The 14,416-nt window shown below is 43.6% G+C and overlaps 2 protein-coding genes across 3 annotated transcripts; one reads left to right on the top strand and one right to left on the bottom strand.

Moving 5' to 3' along the window:
- The first annotated feature begins 2,093 nt into the window (after nt 1-2,093).
- On the top strand, nt 2,094-7,277 carry LOC111875249 (dentin sialophosphoprotein-like). Its single transcript, XM_023871321.2, has 3 exons — nt 2,094-2,382; nt 2,537-2,668; nt 4,479-7,277. Exons 1-3 carry the CDS (start codon nt 2,125-2,127, stop codon nt 7,275-7,277), a joined length of 3,189 nt encoding a protein of 1,062 aa, XP_023727089.2. The 5' UTR covers nt 2,094-2,124.
- An 800-nt stretch (nt 7,278-8,077) lies between these two features.
- LOC117283173 lies at nt 8,078-14,070 on the bottom strand. 2 transcript variants are annotated; one of them, XM_033755756.1, is made up of 3 exons: nt 13,555-14,070; nt 11,619-11,719; nt 8,078-8,110 (listed from the first exon to the last, which is right to left on the bottom strand). In XM_033755756.1, exons 1-3 carry the CDS (start codon nt 13,679-13,681, stop codon nt 8,093-8,095), a joined length of 246 nt encoding a protein of 81 aa, XP_033611647.1. In that variant the 5' UTR covers nt 13,682-14,070; the 3' UTR covers nt 8,078-8,092. The 2 variants fall into 2 exon arrangements, with proteins under 2 accessions (XP_033611647.1, XP_033611646.1); XM_033755755.1 differs by lacking the exon at nt 8,078-8,110 and adding an exon at nt 10,787-10,882.
- Between the last annotated feature and the right edge of the window lie 346 nt (nt 14,071-14,416).

Here is a 14,416-nt window from a genome sequence, read left to right as displayed (position 1 = left end):
CGAATTTACAGCTCCACTTATCAAATCAGAAAGAATTTCAGAAGTGTCCGCAGTATCTTGGTATTAATGTTTATAAGAGTAACCCCAGCAACGACCGCTTGAAGAAACTTTCCTTGCTAGGGTATAGATATCTTGGCTATTGTTAGGTAAACAACAATATGCAAATTGTTGGAGACGTGTTTTCTATTGATAAGTCTAAAGGAATATATCCAGTGCTTCACACTATTTGATATCATCAGAACTGTGAGAACCTTCATCGTTAAAATTCATTACCAGGTGAGGACTAGTATTATATCAGCTAAAATGGAACACTATTGTGTTAATGGGCCTGATATACTCTCTAATTAAGTCATATTTAGAAAATATATAAAAAAGGGTAAAATTTAGCAAAAAGTTGTCAAATAGGGGCAAAAGCAATATAGGTGTTCCAAAAGTATAGATTTTGGGACCGCTGTTATTTCTGATCTATATAAATGTCTTGCCAGCTTTTATACTGCGTTCTGATGTATGGAACACTTTTTCTGTGTTATTTGCCGAGGATACGAGTGTAATAGGAAATTAATTAAATTTTATACATCTGGAAAGGAGACTCAATATAGAGTTTAGTTTAATGAAAGAACGGATTAATTTAAACATGCTTTCCTCAAATTTTGACAAGACCTGCTGCGTGCATATCTTAGCTAAATAAAATTGGGCAACAAATTAAATATTGAATATGAAAATACATTTTTATTAGAGGCAAATGAGGTAAAATTCTTGGGCATAAACCTGGATAACATAAATTCTTGGAAAAGCATATGGGTTCAATCATAAGTAAATTAAATAAAGCCAGTTAAATAATTAGGAAAACCAAACAGTATTTATGTATTGAAGCAATCAAAATGGGATATTATGCATTTATCTACTCTTTTATGTCTTACGGTTTAATTTTTGGAGCAAACAGAACTCATAGAATGAGAATCTGAAGAGAGATATTCGAATAATGGTGGGACCTTCAAAAAGAGATTAATGCAGAAAGAATTTTAGCCTATTGAAAATACTACCACTGCCTTCCCAATATATATATATATATATATAGTGACGTATTTGCGCTAAGCAGGACACCCCCTACTCCGCCAGCGTTGACGTTAACACTTCTGTAGCGTTGCCGCTGCTACAGTAACAGCCCAGTCAACAGCCGGCCTCCTCCCTCGTTGACGTTACCAAGAGATGCCGCAGTTGCTACAGAGCAGTAAACAACTCTCGACAGTGTTGCTAGGCAATAGGTAAACACGACGTCACGCAACAGCGGCACCAATTACGTAACCGTTTTCTGTTTTGTCCGCGACGAGGCTAAATAACGAACAGTAAACACGATTCAGTAGTGAGTGATTAGCCAGTTACGAAGAAGTGAGTACTGAGCCAGTTACTAGAGACAGAGTAACCAGTTAATTGCAGGTTAGTATTTGTGGTACTGCCAATGACAGTTATTTGTGAGATTGTAAATGGCGTGATTCCAAGAGCGAGTGGAACAAATTCAATATATCCTATACGGCGTGAAGATATTTGTCGCGTGACATACCCTTGTGATGTTTGTTGTTAATAATATCGAATTGCTTACAGAAAATTCTGATATGTACTAAGTAGCAACTAGAAATAATTCGATATTACATCTCCCTCTATCAAATCTAAAATTATTTCAGAAGGGTCCACAGTATTGATTTTATTCTAATATATATACGAGTATATTATGAAGTGAAATTTTATATTTTGGATTTATAACAGACTATTGTCTTTATCCCGGGTTCTATGACCTTGTAATGGACTTGTAGCATGTCATTAAATGAAATGAAAAAGCAAACTAGGAAAACTTAGCATGTAGTTACTTGTGAATTGTGGAAATCAGTGATATTATTATTCCTAGTTATTTCTAGTTACGACCTGCAGATGTTCAATAGATTTATTCACAAATCCTAACCGCGTCTATGGTCACTCATACACGTGACATTTTGTTAGTTTCTTTTTAAAGCAGAACGTTAAAACACACACCCACATATACGAGTATTCTTTTTTAGTTATTAGATTTCAACCAAATTATGTCTTATTTCAGATAGCTAATACATAACAACGTGAACGAACCAAGAAATGTCTGGCAACATACCTCTTCCTGGTTTCGCTATGCCGGGTGAGGAGAGGAACATCCATCCTTATTTTCCCGCCGAAACGGAACATTACTACGGCGATATGGAGGGTGGGGCGGGGAGAATCAATCCTTATTTTCCCGCCGAAACGGAACATTACTACGGCGCCCCTTATGACGAACTACGAGAGAGCGCAACATTTTCCCCAGACAAGACAAGCAGCGGCTGCTTTGGTTGGGTCCGAAGATGCTTGTGCCTCACAGTAAGCAGATTTCAGCATGTTCATACAGAAATTAAAACGGCAGATTATCATGTTGACTGAACAATTTTGGAAGTAAGAATTTTATAGAATTCACAAGCAGCCTTGCAGACTAAAATATAAACTGTAGCTGGATCAAATTCTTTGTCCTTTCCAGAACGATCCGGACATCGACGAAGATTTTTATGACCTGAGACACCCAGAAGTGACGGGAGAAGGCACGAATCACTCCCGAGACTGGTCCACCTGCGGCTGCTTCGAGTGGATAAGAAGATGGGTACGCGAGAAGGTAAGCAAATTTCAGACCTGTTCATACTGAAATTAAAAAAGCAGATTATCTTGCTGAATGAACAAAATGTGCTTCTGGCAAACTGTCAAATTAGTTGTGTTGTAGAAACAGTCACGTCTATGAGTGACTACATAGGGAAATCGGTTTTGGTGACTCGTTTACTGACCACTTTAACACACAACCCGTGACTACACTTAATTGTAGCGCCATCGCTAATCTCCAAAATTTACACATCACTAGTATCCACGCTATCTATATTCCAAACCGTAGTGCCTGCACTCTTCGTTTCTAGATAATGGTTTCTAACAGCGGAGGTTTTTCAGCTTCCGTGCTCACGTCATTCCAGACTGGCCACTGTCTCACAACTGAACTTAGCTGGCTGTTAAACTGTTGCTGGCCCTCAACAGCACAATGAACCTTGGCTTCAAGTCCCATGGGGCTCATGACCATAATTTATGAGAACAAATTCAAAGTCAAAGTGAAATTAACTTCTCGCTTCTGACAAATAAGAAAACTGTTGTTGCGTGCGTGTATAATTAGGCCGTTACCGAGCAAATGCAGCTGTTTTAGAGTCATCGTTTGCGACCAGTCAATACGCCACAACATTATATGAAATTCATGAAATAAATAGAAACAAAAGAAAAATAAATTATTACATCTAATACGAATTTGAAAAGATAAGAGGCTTGTAGCACACCTTGAAGTCATCATACACGTGTAAGGCTTGAACGCGAGAGACCTTCCCGATTACCGCGATATACTGCATATCGCATGGTCATATTAGCATTCATAATTACTGTGTGAGCTTGTGGGGTTTATTTATCTGAGCATAATTGCTAATGGCGTATTCTTATGTACTCGTGAATGGAACACCGTTCCATCTTGGCACGGGGACACTCACAAAAAATACGTACTGTCACATATTCCTGATTGGTGTGAATAAAAAGAATGGATCCTGGATAAGATGAATAGAATTATTGGACACTCACAAGAAGTAACTACAAATAAGTATAACAGTTTCTTTTTCCTTGGCACTATAGCCCCAGTGGGCCTTGGCCCACCTCCATGAACTTCTCCGTTCACTTCGGTTTTTCTACATCTTACACATTCGGTAGGACTCCTTGGGCGGGTGATCAGCTCGTCGCAAGGCCTCTACCTGTACACAAACACAGAAAAACGCACACACACAAACTAAACATCCATGCCCTGAGTGGAATTCGAACCCACGATCCCGTTTTCCAATCGAGCGAAGACAGTACATGCCTTACACCGCTCGGCTACCGTGACCGGCAATTATAACACTAGAGACCACTGGATATACAACACATAAAATAAAGTATTCAACGTCTGCAGAGTCGTCGTTGCTTTGTAACGAAACTTATCTTCAACTATAGAATTGCCATCTGAATTTTCTTATGAATGACTTCCTGAATTCCTTGAACGAAATCTGTCCCATGAATTCACTGACTTTTATAAATACTACGCGGTTATCCTAAAAGTCACCATGTTCAAGGGCTCAATCACTGTGTTTTATGAATCTGTTGTGTCGGAGTCTTGTGTTAATTCGTGGCAACGCTTTGATCCCTCCAAGATGTTTCTTTGACGCGGAATTTGTCTTAACCATTAGTTGTCGAGAAATGGGTTATATTCCTTTCATCTTATCATTCCGGTGTTTAGGCAGTGTTCAACAAGCCGTTTCCAAACATATGTTCATATTTTTCATAATACAATGCGTGTGTGAAGCACTTTGCTGTGTTTAGTTATTCAAACCAAAGAAAACTCACAATGAATACTAATTCTCTGATCACAGATGAGAACAAACCGCGACGGCCACAGCACACCCAAAGTCGAGGGTGATAGCTCAGCGACTGGACACGGTGAACGTGCATCAAGCAACGAGTGGGACAGAGCAGCAACCGACGAAGGAGAGAACATGTCCAAGGTCGAGGGTCACAGTACAGCGAACGCCGACAACGACAGTCCAGTGACCGCCGCCGACAGTCCAGCGACAGCCGTCGACGACAACCCAGAGGCAGTCGCCGGAGAAGGACCATGCAATGGCGAGTGTGACGGCCCAGCGATAGCCGAGGACCACAGCCCAGGCACAAACGACAGCGAAAGACCACAGAGAAGCCTTTGCGAGGGGTACAGCACACCCAACGTCGAGGGTGATATCTCAGCGACTGTCCATGGCGAAAGCGCAGCAAGCGGCGAGTGTGACACAGCAGCGAACGACGACGGAGGGAACATGTCCCAGGGCGAGTGTGACTGCCCAGCGAACGCCGAAGGCGAAAGCCCAATGACCGCCGAGAACGACAGTCCAGCGACAGCCGACGACGACAGCCCAGTGTCAGTCGCCGGAGAGGGACCATCCAATGGCGAGTGTGATGACCCAGGGATAGCCGAGGACTACTACCGAGGGAAGGAGAGTGACAGCCCACTGACTAGCGATGGCGAGGGCGAAAGCACACCCATCGTCGAGGGTGACAGCACACCCAACGTCGAGGTTGATACCTCAGCAACTGACCACGGCGAAAGTGCATCAAGCAACGAGTGGGACAGAGCAGCAACCGACGTAGGAGAGAACATGGCCAAGGTCGAAGGTAACAGTACAGCGAACGCCGACAACGACAATCCAGTGACCGCCGACAAAAACAGTCCAGCGACAGCCGTCGACGACAACCCAGAGGCAGTCGCCGGAGAAGGACCATCCAGTGGCGAGTGTGACGGCCCAGCGATAGCCGAGGACCACAGCCCAGGAAAAAACGACAGCGAAAGACCACATACAAGCCATGGCGATGTGGACAGCACAACCAACGTCGAGGGTGAAATCTCAGTGACTGTCCACGGCGAAAGCGCTGCAAGCGGCGAGTGCAACAGAGCAGCGACCGACGACGGAGGGAACATGGCCAAGGGCGAGGGTGACAGCCCAGCGAAAGCCGACGGCGAGAGCCCAGTGACCCCCGACAACGACAGTTCAGAGAGAGCCGTCGTCGTCAACCCAGAGACATTCGCTGGAGAAGGACCATCCAATGGCGAGGGTGACGGCCCAGCGAGAGCCGAGGACCACAGCCCAGGCAAAAACGACAGCGAAATACCACTGACCAGCGATGGCGTGGGGGACAGCGCGCACACACACACTCACTCGCCGGTGATACTTTTCTCGGCGACGTCATTCTGTGCGCTGTCGCCCGCTGACCAGCGAAGGCGAGAGCGACAGCGCATGCAACTACGACGGCGAGAACAAAATCACCGGCGAGTGGGTGACCGCCCAGCGATAGCCGAGGACCACAGTCCAGGCAAAAACGACAGCGAACGCACACTGACCAGCCATGGCGAGGGCGACAGCACACCCAACGTCGAGGGTGATATCTCAGCGACTGTCCACGGCGAAAGCGCTGCAAGCGGCGAGTGCAACAGAGCAGCGACCGACGACGGAGGGAACATGGCCAAGGGCGAGGGTGACAGCCCAGCGAAAGCCGACGGCGACCGCCCAGAGAACGCCGACGGCGACAGCCCAGTGGCCCCCGACAACGACAGTTCAGAGACAGCCGTCGACGACAACCCAGAGACATTCGCTGGAGAAGGACCATCCAATGGCGAGGGTGACGGCCCAGCGACAGCCGAGGACCACAGTCCAGACAAAAACGACAGCGAAACACCTCTGACCAGCGATGGCGTGGGGGACAGCGCACACACACACTCGCAGGTGATAGTTTTCTCGGCGACGTCTTTCTGTGCGCTGTCGCCCGCTGACCAGCGAAGGCGAGGGCGACAGCGCATGCAACTACGACGGCGAGAACAAAATCACCGGCGAGTGGGTGGCCGCCCAGCGATAGCCGACAGCAACAGCCCAGTGACCCCCAACAACGACAGTCCAGCGACAGCCGTCGACGACAACCCAGAGACATTCGCTGGAGAAGGACCATCCAATGGCGAGGGTGACCGCCCAGCGAACGGCGACAGCGACAGCCCAGTGACCCCTGACGACAGTTCAGCGACAGCCGTCGACAACCCAGAGACATTCGCTGGAGAAGGACCATCCAATGGCGAGGGTGACGGCCCAGCGACAGCCGAGGACCACAGTCCAGACAAAAACGACAGCGAAACACCTCTGACCAGCGATGGCGTGGGGGACAGCGCACACACACACTCGCAGGTGATAGTTTTCTCGGCGACGTCTTTCTGTGCGCTGTCGCCCGCTGACCAGCGAAGGCGAGGGCGACAGCGCATGCAACTACGACGGCGAGAACAAAATCACCGGCGAGTGGGTGGCCGCCCAGCGATAGCCGACAGCAACAGCCCAGTGACCCCCAACAACGACAGTCCAGCGACAGCCGTCGACAACAACCCAGAGACATTCGCTGGAGAAGGACCATCCAATGGCGAGGGTGACGGCCCAGCGATAGCCGAGGACCAAAGCCCAGGCAAAAACGACAGCGAAACACCACTGATCAGCGATGGCGTGGGGGACAGCGTAAACACACACTCATCGGTGATAGTTTTCTCGGCGACGTCGTTGTGTGCTCTGTCGCCCGCTGACGAGCGAAGGCGAGGGCGACAGCGCACACAACTTCGTCGGCGAGAACACAATCACCGGCGAGTGTGACAACCCAGGGACAGCCGACGGCGAGGGTACATCCAAAGACGACGGCCACAACACACCCAATGGCAGTGAGGGGCCACGGCCACAGAATAGACGCCCGCGAATGGGACATGGCAGCGAAAAATTACCGGGAAATCGCAAACGCAGACGACGGCGATAGCAGAGACACCGGCGAAGGGGACTGCGTCAGAGTCTGGTGCTATCCTAGAAATTGCTCGGACTGAGGCAAACCACGAAAAATTTGTCAGGTTAGCTGACGTCTCGGACTATATTCGAACCGACCACTTCTAATCTACAGGTCTGAATCGTCAAACTTTGACGTAACGTGGCCTCACAATAAAGAGTGACTATCTTCTTAAACAGCATTAACCGGCTGGTTTTCCTAATGAGGACACAGTGTGTTTTCTATATTGTAAGAACAGAATTTTTATGTACGTTTGCATTAGTTTCATGTTTGCAAAAGTACACAATAAATATACATCATATAATTCCGAGGATGTATTTATCTGATCATGTTCACATGAGTCAGTGTCATGTAAATTCTCAGAGAGCTCTCAGAGGCACAGATGTAAAACGCAGTTGGTCTGCCTTCAGTGGAATCCTCAAGTCCACCTACTGCCAATGACAGCACAGCACACGAATGATAAGCGCCTTTATGAAGCAATGAGTCTAACCAATACAAAATGTTTCGAAATATACTCACAAACTGGTGCAACACATACGAAGCCTCTTTGCCACGAATGTGCATACGGAGCATGAGAGCATATGCACATATTACAGATCTCATCTTCAGATTAAGGTAACTGGTCAGCTTCACGCTATGGCCGCTTAATCACCTGTGAAATATCCCACGTTATTTCTCTGATATTAGTCTAGGTAGACGCAGAAGCTGTGTAGCGAACAGAGAAAAATCTCTGATTCTTCCGGCAAACAAACCCAAGCCGTGTAATTAGCAGTCAATTTCTTTACTGACTTAGCTGTACGAAACTCGTCGCAGTTGATACAGTACTGTTAAATAACCTTCCAATTTCCATGAGGTACAAAATAGAATTGGGGGCACGCGGTAGCGTTAAGGCACTGTGCTACAAACCAGAAGGTCGCGGGTTCGATTCCCGATGAGTCCACTGGATTTTTCAATTGACCTAATACTACCAGCCGCACTATGGCCCTGGGGTTGACTCAATCTCTGACAGAAATGAGTATCAGGAATCTTCCTGGAGGTAAAGGGCGGCATACCGGCGTGTAAGGCTGACTACCTCACCGCCATCTGTGAGCCGATTGTCTAGAAAATGTGGCAGCCTCGACGTCTCACAACCCTATGGGATTTCACGGCCTGTTCAGGGATAGCTTTACATTTTACTTTTACGAAAGAGAGTGGTCTGATGTCCTCTTGAAACCGAGCCTGGCGGAGGAGCATGTCGCATGCTCCTTGTTCTTTGCACGGAGTTCATAGCGAGAAGATAAATGATGGACTGTCCATTTAATCGCTTATTATATATACGTAGTATATTTAACGACGGTCTGTGTAACTCAAATGACTGGATGATAGTGAACATGGATGGGAAGGATCAGTCATGGTGCATTCTCCTGCCGGGAAGAAATACACAAAACAATACCGCTGAGGACATTCCGTGAGAACCTCCTGAAGTCAAGAGAGGAGGTTTGCCGCATCAGCCTACTTGGTTTTGTAGGGAAGAGCTGAATATATTTCGATGAAATTTTGTAATGGGAATTCGAAATTTTTCAAACTAATAAATTTCCATTAGTCACTTATATGGTGCTTGCGGTATGGTGTTTGAGGCACTATGCTACGAGTCGGAAGGTCGCGGGTACGATTCCCGATGAGGTAGCTGGATTTTTCAATTGACCTAAACCTTTCTATCGCACTATAGCCCTGGGGTCGACTCAGCCTCTAAAATAAATAAGTACCAGGAATCTTCCTGGGGGTAAAGGGCGGCCGGCACATACGGCTGATAAACTTACAGCCATTTATGAGCCGACTGTCTAGAAAATGCGGGAGCCTCGACGTCTCACAACCCTATGAGCCTCCACGGCCTGTTACGGGGCCAGCTTTAACTTTTGTTCACCTACTAGTGATTGTACCCATGACTTGACGTTCAAAATAGAACAGAGCGTTATGAGAAATGAATCCATGCAAATCTTTCTATCTGCTTCAGTAGGATTTCTTATTTCTATTATTATCTGACCTTGAAGAGGTGATATGTCCCTCCGAAACGCTAGTTGACTTTCAACGAACTACATAACGTTAAAGAGCAGAAGTCTTCGTTTTGTTCTGTTCGGAATATCCAGACGACGAAGTACACCAACCCCAACTATCCTGAGTTTACCTTTCTATCATCAGAATCCTATAGAAAGAAATTTCAACTCTGGTTCATAGCGGTGAAATGTGGATTGGATACACGTAACTCAAGAGAGGGACTAGCGGCTGGCTCTACATATTATGATTGGGTACGATATGGAAATCAAGTTAATTGTCCAGGTGACAAAGTGGCAAGATCTTCATATGGAGTTTTATACAACAAATTTTTCTCTTCAAAGTTTATGATTTCCACATATTTCCATAATCGCACGTTTTGCAACATCCCGTTGTGCAAATCACTAGTGATAAAGTTTACTGTATTCCTGTGAACACAGAAGCGGAATTTTCAGCAGGTGTATTTTGTGGCATGTTTCCGCACATGTATCCCATTTTCAGGTTAGTTTTTGGTTACAATTATTTTATTATGCACTTAGCTTAAATTTTTCCATGTATACCCAGTGGAGCCACTGGCGTATTGTACTGTACTGTGAATATTATACACGGTAGAATATGGTAATGAAGACAACTGTCGTAATAGCTTAAAGAACTTAGGGGCATCTTATTAATTTCGTCATTTTATTTTGCTTTTCCTCAGTTTCTGCCATACCACTAGCCCTGCAATGTGACTGCTGCCCAAAGCATCTGCTGTGCCTTATTGTCCCGACATGTCCATAAGGGAGATGTACGCCATTTGATAATAAGTCTCCATTTTGTGATATCCAGACCAATGCAATAAAAATTATCACAACAGATATTTGCAAAAGATTCTCAGTCATTATAAGAGGAAATTTGTTTACATACTTTTACAATATTTATGAGTCTATAAGTTTTGTCTCAAATTGCTTAGAAAAAGAAGGGTAAAGTAGTACAAAATTCATTAAAATATAGTGATTGAGTATACTGATTTTTAATAAAACATTAGATAAATTATAGTGCTTACAGTAGTGGTTCTATATATATATATATACACACACACACTACATGCACTACATGCCTAGAGGGACCACTGTCACCAGTGCATCATACTCACATCTCCTAAAAAATCATCTTCGGACTGCAATCAAATCAAAGTGACGTGGATTGCTGTCCACAGGTATCCGTTTGCAACATGACAATGCAAGGCCCCATACTGCCCGTACAACAGTTGCGACAATCAATGACCTGCATTTTGAGTGTCTTCCTCATCGGTGATTTCCACATGTTTGGATCACTCAAAGAAGCAATGGGAGGAAAGACGTTCCGTTCTGATGAAGAGGTATGCCACATGGTGCATGAATGGTTGCGCAGACTACAAAAAGAATTTTTTTCTAAAGGAATTCATGCACTTTGTAAGTGCTGGAGGACTTGCACTGAGCGTGGGGGAGATTATGTTGAAAAGTGATACAGCTTTGTATCACCTGTGCACAATAAATAATATTAAAAAAATATTTAAGGTTTTCATTTGACTCGCCTACGTAGATTACCATAGCAGGGTAGAGGGCAGATATAGAATGTTCCTCCAAAGTGCTGCTACCCAGCTACCAGACTGCATGGTGTCATAATCCAGAGGGTCACAATATGCTTACAGTACATTTGCTAAGAATGTAATTTAAGCTAAATATTCAATTAAAGTAAAAGTAAAGTTATCCCTGTAACGGGCCATGGAGGCCCATAGGGTTGTGACATGTTGAGGTTCCCACATTTTCTAGACAATCGGCTCACAGATGGCGGTAAGGTTGTCAGCCCTACGCGCCCGCCACCCTTTACTACCAAGAAGATTCCAAGAATATTCCTGGTACTCATTTCTGTTAGAGACTGAGTTGACCCCAAGGATTAGGTCAATTGAAAGAAATCCAATGACCTCATCAGAATTCGATCCTGCGACCTTCCGGCTTGTAGTATAGTGCCTCAACCAACTATGCTACTGCATTCCCCCAAACATTAATTACCTCTCAAAAATTATTAAAATAAATTCCAAATTTTGGCGAAACATGTGCCACCATTATACATAATGAAATAATTTTGGAATCAAGAAGTAACTTTACCTGAATTAGTTTCAACACCAGCATGCAGAAATCTCGCCTATGCTGTGGCTCAACACTGAAGAAGCTGCCATCCTCATATTTCAGCAGTTGATCTGTTCGGGCTGCAGATAAGGAGGTCAAACTCACACATCAGCTTATACCATTTCACTCTATTTGCATGTCTTATATTTTGCAAAAATGAAGAATATTCCTTAGTATTACTACTTTTGAATTTGAAACTGAATTTATTTACATTCTGTAAATCCAAGTACAGGCTGATAGCAAGCAATACAATAAGAGTTTAGTTTGAAAAGTTAATAAGATTATAATACAGTATTAATATTACCATGCTAATTTGATACATACAGCAGAGTCTGCTAATAAGCAAAACGATACAGTAGCATGATTGGAAATACAGTTTAGCTTAATACTGATAATAGTTACGATTTGTTTACATTCAAATATTATTCTATGGACAAGAAGGTGAGTAGGTAATGTTTCAATGCAGTTTTAAATTGCGTAATATTACCAGTTGATTTTTTGAAATTTTGAGGGAGGCTACTGAACATTTTGATGCCAAAGGGTAAACTCCTTTTTGATATAAGATAGATTTTCTGAAAGTTGGTGGAAGTTGAGTCTTTGCCTCATATTTATGTTATGGATGTCAGAATTTAAACTGTACACGCTTTTGTTGTCTACCAGAAATAACAGGAGTGAGAGTATGTACTGTGAGTGAAATGATAATATTTTTAAGTTTTTAAATAAATCTCTGCAAAAATCTCTATTCTTGCTTCCTGCAATAATTCTAATTGCCCTCTTTTGCATTTTGAAGATTTCTGTGCTATGTGTAGAGTTTCCTGAGAATATTATTCCATATGACACAGCGAAGTGAAAGCAAGCATAGTAAACCATTTTCATTACTTCCTGAGACATGTAGGATTTAATACATCTGAGTGCATAAGAATCTACAATTAGCACGTGCAGTACCTGCTCAATATGTAATTTCCAAGACAGTGTACCGCCTATAAGTAATCCAAGAAATTTTGTGTCATGTGCATTAAAAATCGATTTTCTTAGCATAGCTGTTCCTGTTTGTAGTCAACCATTACATGAATGTCCATGGCTAAAGGTGGGCTACCCTGTAATAAGTGATACGATCAGCAGATGTCTGACCATACAGACCTCCCTTCCCCTTTGAACACTCTACCTACAGCTGTCAATATCTGGGTATCATACAACAGAACAACAGTACCTCACCAGCCAGGGACAATGAATTTTAACATTCCTTGTGTGTAATGGCAACATTATCTGCATAAATACAATGGAATGTATGTCTGTATGTTGATCTGTAACTTAGAAACAACTGGTTTTATTTCAATTGAATGTTTACAGTTCATTAAGTTCAAATGTTATTATGGTAACAAATATACACCAAACTGCCCTCCCTGAACTGGATTAAAAAAAAAAAAGAATCTAAATTAAAAACAATGGAAACACAAAGTAAGAAGATGAGGCTGTCTCTGTGATTAATAAATTTTGCACCATGCCATGCTAATGCATGAAGGTGTGGAGGTATAGCTCCACCATTCTTGACCTTGGAACTAAATGAAGTGGTTTCGTCCTAGCCATTTTAACCCTGAGGAAAGAGTCCCTAGCGCCCATTCGATAGGAAAGAGAGTGGGCCCCAGGGTCAGTCTGGTCACTGTTGAGTAGGAAAAAACATCTTGCACCTGCCGGGAATCGAACTCCAACCATCAGCCCGTAATAAGTTGTTATATCGACTGAACTAGCTTAAACGCAAATTTATAAGCAAACTTTTCGGCTGCGCCCCCCTTCTCTGCGGAAAAATCCTGATGGCCCTCATGCCTGTAATATTTCCAACTAATTTCAATGCGTTGTTCTAATTTAAACCATACCATGCAATTAAACCGCAACTAGTATATTTTTTGGTACTAACCTTTAGCTTTAAGTACACAAAACTCTCTTATTAATAAAACAACAGCAAGTTTATGTGGAGTGACACTGTCTGCGTTTGATTTCCTTTGGATAACACCGAAGTTCAAAATATCTTTTGCTGCCGCCATCCTTGACACGATTATATGTAGTTTAGATCTTGTATACTTTAACTTCAATCTTCTTTCGCTCACATTTCTTCAAACCACCACGTGCTCCTAACTTAACTGATTCATACCACTTAACGACATACCATGACAGAAAACCGGCAGAGGAATAAACACGCGTGCACGAGTACACACTTCACAATTGCGTTGTCTTACGATTCCTCACAGCCAGTTATAGAACTTTAAACTGTTAATATCGTGATTTATCTAGATATTTATGTACGCAGATAATTATTATTTTGCACTGTATAATATAACATTTATACAACAAGATATCTGTGAACAGTGTGTGTATTTATATCCAGATTATGTTTCGTATTTCGGTAATCCGAACCGTCATCCGCCGTCATCAAACAACCTATATAGGTAACCGTGGTTTTATTCCAAGGTTGCATGAATAATGGTGCTCATGAAGGATGCTCTGTGAGACAAGACACTATGTAGTCTAATGGTTTACTGACGTTTCGGAGCTACGTACTACATTATTCTTCTGGATCAAGTAGTAAGCAAAGCAAGCAAGTTTTTTATTTACCCTGTTCTCCGTTTCCTTGTTGCTTGCCCTTCGACAGTGAAGATGGAGGCATATTCCACATCCTACAGTCATTTTGACTAACTTTGGATCCATGGAATGCAGTTTACACAGCATCACATACCAGACAGTAACATTCTTCACAGACACACCGAAAACCTCAGATTTCT

This window comes from Cryptotermes secundus, unplaced genomic scaffold (assembly GCF_002891405.2).
Source record: "Cryptotermes secundus unplaced genomic scaffold, Csec_1.0 scaffold526, whole genome shotgun sequence".
Classification (NCBI taxonomy): domain Eukaryota; kingdom Metazoa; phylum Arthropoda; class Insecta; order Blattodea; family Kalotermitidae; genus Cryptotermes; species Cryptotermes secundus.
Note: the sequence above shows the minus strand (reverse complement) of the source record. Positions and strands in the feature narration are given on the sequence as shown.